The sequence below is a fragment of the Palaemon carinicauda genome, chromosome 32 (assembly GCF_036898095.1).
Source record: "Palaemon carinicauda isolate YSFRI2023 chromosome 32, ASM3689809v2, whole genome shotgun sequence".
In the NCBI taxonomy this organism is placed as follows: domain Eukaryota; kingdom Metazoa; phylum Arthropoda; class Malacostraca; order Decapoda; family Palaemonidae; genus Palaemon; species Palaemon carinicauda.
In genome coordinates, this window is record NC_090756.1 from 259,237 (window position 1) to 270,636 (window position 11,400).

General features: G+C 35.2%; 1 protein-coding gene across 1 annotated transcript in view; it reads left to right on the plus strand.

Annotated features, from left to right (window-relative positions):
* The window catches only part of LOC137625428 (protein O-mannosyl-transferase tmtc2-like), a 35,867-nt gene extending 24,757 nt beyond the window's left edge, over positions 1-11,110 (plus strand). Inside the window, exons 2-7 of the mRNA XM_068356337.1 lie at positions 1,860-1,974; positions 2,914-3,061; positions 6,921-7,244; positions 7,506-7,590; positions 7,706-7,884; positions 8,243-11,110. Coding sequence (XP_068212438.1) covers positions 1,860-1,974; positions 2,914-3,061; positions 6,921-7,244; positions 7,506-7,590; positions 7,706-7,884; positions 8,243-8,410 — 1,019 coding nt within the window. The 3' untranslated portion in view covers positions 8,411-11,110. The remainder of the gene's footprint in view (positions 1-1,859; positions 1,975-2,913; positions 3,062-6,920; positions 7,245-7,505; positions 7,591-7,705; positions 7,885-8,242) is intronic.
* Positions 11,111-11,400: the final 290 nt, after the last annotated feature.

Below are 11,400 nucleotides of genomic sequence, written 5' to 3' on the forward strand. Positions count from 1 at the left end.
GATTATACTTAACTGTGAGGACTCCATGGGTGTCTAAGAGGGGCTTTTAAGTGACAAATCTTTTAACCTTCTGTTTTCTTTTATTGTACTCACTGAAATTGAAAGGAACAGCCACTTTAGATACATATATATATATATATATATATATATATATATATATATATATATATATATATATATATATATATATATATATAAGATATATATATGAGTGTATACATCGATAAGATGCTACGATATATGAATTACCTTTTCCATTGACAATAAAATACAATGAGAATCTGCAGCAAACCAACCTAAGCACAGCTTTTCTATACATATAAATAACGTAGCTCTCTCTCTCTCTCTCTCTCTCTCTCTCTCTCTCTCTCTCTCTCTCTCAAATACAGATTACCAACACAACGTCAGAAACATGCAACTATTTTAGAGATCAAACACAGCTTCTCTCTCTCTCTCTCTCTCTCTCTCTCTCTCTCTCTCTCTCTCTCTCTCTCTCTCTCTCTCTCTCCCCAGCCTCCACCTCCGTCTGTCGCCAGCTGTTCAATGTAGCGTAAACATCTGGAAAAGACAGCTTCTGATATTGGCTCGGCAAATGCATTACATGCTTGAGAACGTCCGCGCACGCTCTCTCTCTCTCTCTCTCTCTCTCTCTCTCTCTCTCTCTCTCCTCTCTCTCTCTCTCTCTCTCTCTCTCTCTCTCTCTCTCTATTAAAGGCTCCTTAGTTCTTTTGAATCTATCTGTATAATTTCCTGTTTAATAAATTGAGGGAATATACGTAGTGTTAACTTTTACTTTAACTCTCTCTCTCTCTCTCTCTCTCTCTCTCTCTCTCTCTCTCTCTCTCTCTCTCTCTCTCTCTCTCTCTTGTCGGCATATTAATCATCACCAATCCCCTCTTATATACTGTATATATATATATATATATATATATATATATATATATATATATATATATATATATATATATATATATATATATATATATATATATATATTTATAAATATATACATATATATAAACAAACATATATATATATATATATATATATATATATATATATATATATATATATATATATATATATATATATATATATATATGTAGATAATGCATATATAGGCCTATACACTACCTGGCGATAATTGTTTAATTATATTAAAAATAAAGGTGAAAGTGACTAAACATCCTTAATTTCTTTTTAAGCATTTTTATCTATTCTTGAATCACCAAATTATGGAAAAAAATATCCTTCACAAGCTTATAGCTTGATATAGCAATGAGTTGCCTACTAGAAAGCATCTGATTCTGTCAAAACTTCAGCAGTAATGAAAGCCTGGGATAAAAACGTCTATTAGTAATTGATTATATAGGCATGTATTCAGTCTTAAGAGAGTTTATTAAACCCCCATGGCTTGATATAGCAATGAGTCGCCTATTAAAAAGCATCCGATTCTGTCAAAACTTCACCAGTAATGAAAGCCTGGGATAAAAATGCCTATTAGTAATTGATTATATAGGCATGTATTCAGCCTCAAGAGAGGCTATTAAACCCCCATGGCTTGATATAGCAAGAGCCGCCTATTAGAAAGCATCTGATTCTGTCAAAACTTCAGAAGCAATGAGATCCTGGGATAAAAAGGTCTATTAGAAACTGATTATATATGCATGTATTCAGCCTCAAGAGAGGCTATTAAACCCCCATGGCTTGATATAGCAAAAGTCGCCTATTAAAAAGCATCTGATTCTGTCAAAACTTTAGAAGTGATGAAATCCTGGGATAAAAACGCCTATTAGAAACTGATTATAGTTTTAAACCTATAAATATTACAATAAACCCCTTTTTCCTTTCTGTTTCAGCGTTATCGAACTTGGGCGTCGTCTATAGCGAACAGGGACGGTTGAAGGAAGCTGAGATGGCTTACAGAGAGGCGCTGAGACATGTTCCAAATATGGCAGATACTCATTATAATCTGTAAGTTGAATAGCTGTTCATTTTCTCAGAGAAATGTTATGTATATATATATATATATATATATATATATATATATATATATATATATATATATATATATACATATATATATATATATATATATATATATACATATACATACACACACACACACACACATATATATATATATATATATATATATATATATATATATATATATATATATATATATACATATACATTATATATACACTTTAATATATATATATATATATATATATATATATATATATATATATATATATATATATATATATATATACACACATATATATAGATAGATAGATAGATAGATATATATAGAAATAGATATATCATGGTGCGGTTGTTAATAAGCCTTTAAATTCTAGAAGAATTTTTTTAATACAAGACCTTATTAGATGCTTTTAAAGGTAAATCTAACGAATTCTATTTCATAGACACTAAAGAAATATTTAAGAAAACACCTATTACAGTTTAAATTTTCATATTTGTAGTTGGAAATCTATGAGTCAACATCAGCCCGTTTTCTTTAAAGCTTCATCTCGTTTTCTTTGAAGGGGAAATGAAGTTGAAAAGAGTAATTAAGTTTAAGATAGTCTTTGTATCAGGTACTTTAGTATTTTATTTCGAGTAAAGGTTAACATTTCGAAACCCGATCTACTAGTTTCACTAAAGTTTTAGTTATATTGCTAGTAAATGTTATATTAGTATTAACGTCCTGGCTAGTACAGCGATAACGCATTCGCCTAGCATACGCATGGCAGCGCATCGATCCTTGCCTGGACCATGAGTTTTGAGTTATTCTGATGAAACTAGAACAAAAACCAAACACCTTCAACCATTAACCTTTAGAAAATAAACGATCTATAAAACGCCCCCTGACTTTTTAACACCTCAAGGCTTTCCTTCCAACAGAGGTCTGCTGTTAGCCTCGACTGGGAAGCTAGATAGCGCTATCGACAGCTACCACGCAGCGTTGAGGAGTCGACCGTGGCTGGCTCAGGCTCATTTGGCACTGGCTGCTGCCTTTCAGGCGATGGATCAGCCCAACAAGGCAATAAAGGTACGACGTAGGCAGTAAAGGTACGAGGTACGCACGAACGCACGCCAAATCCAAACACATACATACACACTTAAACAAACGTATGCTTATATATCTATGCATATACATATATATGTGACTGAGTTGGTTAAGTCAATGGAAGCTGAGTTGCTTAAGTCAATGGAAGCTCAGTTTCTTGGACCCGGGTTCGATTCCCCGGCCGGCCTGATTAGTGAGCTGGGCACACGCACGCCAAATACAAACAAATACATACACACTTATACAAACATACACTTATATATCTATACATATACATATATATGGGGCTGACTTGGTTAAGTCAATGGAAGCTCAGTTTCTTGGACCCGGGTTCGATTCCCCGGCCGGCCTGATTAATGAGCTGGGCTTACGCACGCCAAATACAGACAAATACATACACACTTATACAAACATACACTTATAAATCTATACATATACATATATATGTGGCTGAGTTGCCAAGTCAATGGAAGCTCAGTTTCTTGGGCCCAGGTTCGAATCCCAAAACAAACAGAGGCTATTATCTTTGGGTTGATTCCCCCTTGGGTCTCTGATCCCGAGGTAGAGAGAAACCAGATATTATGAGTAGTATAATATATAGCTTATAGGAATATGAAAAAGAGGTTTAAATGTCAAAAAAAAATTTATACATATGTATATATTTGTAGAAATCACAAAATCTGATATGTATAAAATATGTATTATGACCACGAAAGGAAAACTGAAAAGACTTGATTGGAGTTAGTATGTTTGCCTTCTTTGTGACATAGACGGACTCTCGTCTATGTTACTAATAAGATGAAAGTACTAACTCCAATCAAGTCTACAATTTTCATTTCGTGGGTATAATGCATATTTCATGCATATATATATATATATATATATATATATATATATATATATATATATATATATATATATATGTATACATATATATAAATATATATACATATATATACATATATATATATATATATATATATATATATATATATATATATATATACTTATAAATATATATATACATATATATATGTATACATATATATAAATATATATACATATATATATATATATATATATATATATATATATATATATATATATATATATATATATACACACAACAAATATGTATGTATATCTGTATACAACAACAACAAATGCAGTCGTTTCTAGTCCACTGCAGGACAAAGGCCTCAGACATGTCATTAGTCACGCCTGTTGTTAGGTCATTCTCACTACCAGGCTGGCCACTGATAATTGGTGATGGTGGGAGACTTTACTTTGACTACTCACAACAAACCAACCTAGTATGGGCAGACAAAACTACATGACAGGTTTGGTGATCATGGCGATACATAAACGCTTTCACCACATTAAGGTATCCTCACGCAGAGAGGAATTTGTATAAAGTTATATAGATATAGAAACATATAGATTATTCTTCTATTATTCTCAATATTTAACAATTAAGTCCTTTTTAGTCTGTTCCTCTTTCAATTTCCTACACAACACCATGCCCTAACATAAAATCCTTCAGTTCTATATTAGCTATCTTCATCTTTCCCTATTCATATTTCCTCATTTGTTGACCATATCCTACACTCCCCTTCCCCATTCACGAAACCTAAGAGAGGATCCTAGAGGATCAAAATAACACGTCCTAGGATCCATTACTCTTTTAGCTATCTTCATCTTTCCCTCTTCATATTTCCTTATTTGTTGACCATATCCTAAACTCCCCTTCCCCATTCATGAAACCTAAGAAAGGATCCTAAAGGATCAAAATAACACGTCCTAGGATCCATTACTCTTTTAGCTATCTTCATCTTTCCCTATTCATATTTCCTCATTTGTTGACCATATCCTACACTCCCCTTCCCCATTCACGAAACCTAAGAGAGGATCCTAGAGGATCAAAATAACACGTCCTAGGATCCATTACTCTTTTAGCTATCTTCATCTTTCCCTCTTCATATTTCCTTATTTGTTGACCATATCCTAAACTCCCCTTCCCCATTCATGAAACCTAAGAAAGGATCCTAAAGGATCAAAATAACACGTCCTAGGATCCATTACTCTTTTAGCTATCTTCATCTTTCCCTATTCATATTTCCTCATTTGTTGACCATATCCTACACTCCCCATCCCCATTCACGAAACCTAAGAGAGGATCCTAGAGGATCAAAATAACACGTCCTAGGATCCATTACTCTTTTAGCTATCTTCATCTTTCCCTCTTCATATTTCCTTATTTGTTGACCATATCCTAAACTCCCCTTCCCCATTCATGAAACCTAAGAAAGGATCCTAAAGGATCAAAATAACACGTCCTAGGATCCATTACTCTTTTAGCTATCTTCATCTTTCTCTATTCATATTTCCTCATTTGTTGACCATATCCTACACTCCCCTTCCCCATTCACGAAACCTAAGAAAGGATCCCAGAGGATCAAAATAACACGTCCTTGGATCCATTACTCTGATTAGCTAGCTATCAGGGAATAGAGGGAGGATTATCATTGTATCTCCACGGCCTACAAATTAAGATTATTAGGGATTTGGGGTACAAGGCCATTTAGAAATTAAAGTTTGCTGAAGTGGTCGTCATAGTATTTATCATGAATTTTTCTTCCATACTATTCTTACTTTAGCTTTTATAAAAGTTTAGTTAAAATTACTTCTAAGAAAATGTGTGAAAATAGCCCAGTGAGGCAATGAAACAAAGAAAAAGAGAAGTAATGAAGAATCAAAATAAAATATTCTAAGAATAGTAACAACATAAAATTAGGTATTCCATTTACTGTATAAAAAATAAAAACTCTAAAAAACAATAGGAAGAGAACTGAGATAGAATAATGTGCCCAAATGTACCCTCAAGCAAGAGAACTCTAAACACAGACGGTGGAAGGCCATAGTACAGAGGCTATGGCACTACCCAAAACTAGAGAACAATGGTTTGATTTTGGAGTGTCCTTCTCCTAGAAGAGCTGCTTACTATAACCAAAAAGTCTCTTTGAAAAGCAACTAGATGATTATGAGGATTGAAAGATGAAAAAGAACTAACTTTCTCATTTAAAACACTTCTTCGGCCAAGCCTCCTGACTAGTGCAGCGGTAATGCATTCGCCTGTCATTACCATGACAGCAGATCGATCCCAGCCTGACCCAGCCCGGAACCGTGAGTTTAAGCTGTTTACTGTGGAGGTTTCTGGGGGAGAGAAAATCTGGGGGAGAAAAAACTCCTACCAGACGCGTCCCCCGGGTGGCGGATGGGGGAACCCCTAGGAATTAAACTCTCTTAGGGCTGCTCTGAGTATGTTGAATAAGGAGCCGTGGACCAAACGACTGAGGTGCTGACAGTATATTCAACAATAGGTTAGGACAGGCCTAGCAAGACGCAAACTGAATCTTTAACGCTCGAGAAACTCAAGTGACTGTGGAGGTTACTGCTGTGGCTGGGGGCCACAAGCGTTGGGTTGGGCTAGCTTGGTTAACATTCTGGTACCCATATCTTGGGATGATACTACACTGAAACCCGACACCTATACCTTTAAATTTGGCTTGACCTATGGTTTTAATATCCTTTTCAAGTGTGACTTTAGATAGGCTACGTTGCATATAGTTTAGTAAATACATAATGTGTAAATATCTAGACATTTCTATTGTTTTGATAATGCCAAAAAGATTACCAAACACAAATCTGCAAAAAGTAGAGCAAATTGAAACTTGAAATCAGTGGAATTACCTTAATTCCAAAATAATTTTCTAGTTGAAATAACCAAACTTATTGAAGGGTCTTATAAAAAGGGATAGCCACTAATCAATATCATCAACAGGTACTGAAAGAATGCCGGAGCACTGCCTTGGCTCCAGCCAGGGATGGATGGAGCCACTCCTGGGCAGTGACGAGCTGTCACAAACGCCTGGCCCATATCCACATCTTAGCGGGGCGCCCTCATTCCGCCTTGGAGGAGTTATCCCAAGCCCTACATCTCGCCCCAGAGGGATATCCCACCCACACGCTCTTGACACTGACGGCGGAGGCTCACCTAGAGTCTGGGGAGTACAGAGAAGCTCAAGAGGTGCTCTCTAGGGTGCTAGCTCTTCACCCGCACCACGTGCCAGCTCACCTAGCCTTCTCGAGGATGCTTCAGGCAAACGTATGTGATGTTTCTCTATTTGATAGTAATTGAATTCAGTAAAACATTATATGTATTGATTTCAGTCAGAAAGACCATGAGAGCACAAACTAGAACATATGCTCTTTTCTGGTTTAGTGAACCAGACAATAACAATTAAAATATTGACTATTCAAGATATGTTGCAACTTGTTACTTAACTACTATTTAAGCCAGTTGTATTCTTTTAATTATAAATGTATAAAACATTCTATACTCATTTTTTCATTCCAATGACCCCAGGGTAGCCGTGTGGAGGAAGCAGAGCAGTGGCTTCGGCGGGCTGTGGCACTGGCTCCGAGTGATCCCCACGCTCATAAACACCTCGGTAAGAATATCTCTTCAACTTTTCCTTTGCTAATTACCATTATCTTACATTGAAATTAAAGCTGCAACTTCTGACGTTTGCCAAAAGGGTTGCTTTACTCCTATATACTTTACAGGTCAGCTACTGCTTGAACAAAACCGCGTCGAAGAAGCGGTGAAGGCATGGCTCAGGGCAGCTATGTTAGACACCCAAGACCATACTGCTGCTTTCAACGCTGCTACGGCTCTGAGACTCGCAGGCAGCCACCACCACGCTGAGAGTTTCTACAGGAGGGCGGTGCAACTACAACCACAGGTAAGCCAAGAATGTTCCAAGACAAAATCACTCGAAGATGAGAAACTTCATATACTGGCGAGGATTTCCCGTTTCTAGATTTTGTCAGTAATGTAACAAAACCTATTTTGCTTTCATTTCTCTTCTATTCAGTGTATTGGTTTCGTATTAATGTAATATTTTGTATTGTATGTGAAAGCTCAAGATAATAAAACCTGAAATGTTGCAAGTCTTGTAACATTATGTAGCAATGAAGGCAAAATAGTCTGCTATGTAGTTTGTTATATGCTGTGGCTCCATTTAGAATACTAACAATTTACCATGGTCTGAACACTTCAATTTATCATAGATATAACAGAAAAACGCCTTTCTTTTCCAGGATGTGTCAAGCCACCGAAACCTAGGAGCCATTCTGCACCTCAACGGCAAACTGGAAGAGGCTCGCAAACACTACGAGATAGCCCTGAGGATTTCACCGGGCGATCCGCAAACAACGACCAATCTCCATCGTCTCAAGGCTCTGGTTAGCAAAAAGGGCATGTCCTAGTGCCAAGTTAGACAGCTTGCCTTGTGCTTAGGTTTCCAGTCGAGGTCACAACTGTGCCAATAGGTAGTTTACTACTCAGTTGGCTCTGTGCTTTGATAAGACACTCTTGATGGGCGTCCATCAAATTGCTTCAAACATTAAAGAGGTAATGACTGATTATACAGTCTATTATTATAATAAAGTTTGGTTTATTACTTCCTGTGAACTTTTGAAATGGCTACAAGTTTGGTTTAATACTTCCTGGGAACTTTTGAAATGGCTACAAAGTTCCAACTACTGATGATGCAATTCAGCCAATCTCTACTTCGCCAATTTTCAAAGCTCTTCTCTTCCTCATGGGACGTGAAAATGGCTCACCTAAAAGGTGATATTCATATCATCTAATGTTGCAGAACTTGCGCTCGGCGTTGCTTGGGTCGCAACCGCAAATAGAATAATCTTTGAAATATAAAGATAAAATTAAGGCATTTTTTTGTCGACACCATGATTGGAAGCACTATCTCTCTTTGTTATTGTGAATTATAATGTCATGAAAAGTTTGCGCTCCTTGTCTGGCATTTACTTGAATGAAGAGATATTTCCGCCATTGGCGAAAAACCATCGCGACTAGTGAAAGCTGGAAATACCACACACCTCTGTTTTTTCAATGACCGTCTGAATATCAGATCATACTCTTTAAGGTATATAAGTTGAACTATCCAAGGCCATTAGTTGATGTTATTCTCCATTAAAATATTATTTGATCAAATCAGTCTTCACGAATCGCGTACCTTGAACAGTAGAGTGAGGTAAAGTCTATCGTTTATCCTTAGATCTACCAGCACTAAGGGTCGAATCCTTGCAAGAAATAAAAAATACAAAGGATTAGAAATGGAAAAAACAGGTCTAATATTGTAAAGTCTAACGTTTATCCTTACTTCTACCAGTGCTAAGGGTCGAATCCTTGCAAGAAATAATAAAAACAAAGGATTAGAAATGGAAAAAACAGGTCCAATATTGTAAAGTCTAACGTTTATCCTTACTTCTACCAGCGCTAAGGGTCGAATCCTTGCAAGAAATAAAAAACAAAGGATTGGAAATGGAAAAAAAAAGGTCCAATATTGATATGAGAATCCTTCTCCAAAATTCTGCATACGGTGTATGATGGAGACGAGAGATGAATCTCGAAGTTACAAAATTGACTAAACAAATCATTCTTTCAAGTCCTCTTGTGAGAAGATCAAGTTACCCTAAGCATCAGTGAAATGACCCAATTGAAGAATTAGTTTCAAAATATCTTAAAATAAGATGTCAAGTGTACGTAGATATCAATAATAATATGAATACTATTATACAACTAGCTAGACTAAAACCCTAGTTGGAAAGGCAGGAACTTACAAGCCCTAGGACTCCAACAGGGAATATAGTCCAGTGAGGAAAAGAAATAAGGAAATAAATGACAGCTTTTGGTTAATAATTGAATGTAGTATATTAATTGCGTTGAATATGAAAATGCTGACAGCTATTTTGTATTTATATTTATGTACTAAAAGAAAATTGTGTTTTTGCTTCGTCATATACAAAACAAAACTGCCATATAAAGATAAAAATTCCATGAAAAAGAACAAGATAAACAAATAAACAAACATTGCTTTACATAAATACATTTTGGTGAGTAAAGACTGAAATTTTGATCAGAGTTTTAAAAGAATTTAATATCAAAACAATCCTTATTTTACGCCTCGCAGTAACATGACCCAACTTTCATATGTCAGGTGGATATATCAAGAGCTTTCATATGTCAGGTGGATATATCAGAGCTTTCATATGTCAGCTGGATATATCAAGAGCTTTCATATGTCAGGTGGATATATCAGAGCTTTCATATGTCAGGTGGATATATCAGGGCTTTAATATGTCAGGTGGATATATCAGAGCTTTCATATGTCAGGTGGATATATCAGAGCTTTCATATGTCAGGTGGATATATCAAGAGCTTTCATATGTCAGGTGGATATATCAAGAGCTTTCATATGTCAGGTGGATATATCAGAGCTTTCATATGTCAGGTGGATATATCAGGGCTTTAATATGTCAGGTGGATATATCAGAGCTTTCATATGTCAGGTGGATATATCAAGAGCTTTCATATGTCAGCTGGATATATCAGAGTTAAAATGTACTATAGTTGGAGCTATTCTCATCAGACAAAACGAGAGAGAGGTTTCCCAATCCTGATGTCGACAAAACATCAAGAACCAAATTCCAAAGACATGAAAGATGTTTAAGAAAAATATATAAAGTACATTGTGTCCTTAAGTGGTAATTCAAATGTTAAAAATGGATGTTAAATGTTATCATCGTCGACATTAAATGTTAAATGCTCGATTTATAATTGATAATTGATAAATAAGGATTATGATAAGAGGTGTCTGCTTTGTACGTTCTTATAGTGTTAAAGATATGTGGGGAAATTATACATGGAGATATCTATATACTGTGAGAAGGTTAAAATCTCTTGCTAAACATCCACTTGCATTTATTGCAAAGCCTTTACAACTTTTGCAACGCTTCCAGAAAGGCTAAACGAGTGGTATTATTTTGTGACATTTGCAAGTAATTAAGGTATGTCTAAAATCTTCTGAAGGGGGAAAGAACCCCCAATATATTGGAAATATTAAGAGTATACACTGATGATTAATAGAAATATATGAAAGCTTTGATGGGAAAGATTTAATAATATTTAGAAAATATTTATGGAAAGATTTTTTCATTTGTTTAAGGTACTTTAAAAAACCCGTTTAGGGTCATATATCAATAAATTTCTATCATTTATAAAAATTGAAAGAATTGACATTTTAAGGTGCTTTATAAAATTTTGTTTTGTTAACAATTAAAATTTGGATACATATATCAATAAATTTCTATTTATAAAAATTGAAAGAATGACTTTTTAAGGTACTTTAAAAAATCAATTTTACTAACATTCAACATTTTGGATACATACATCA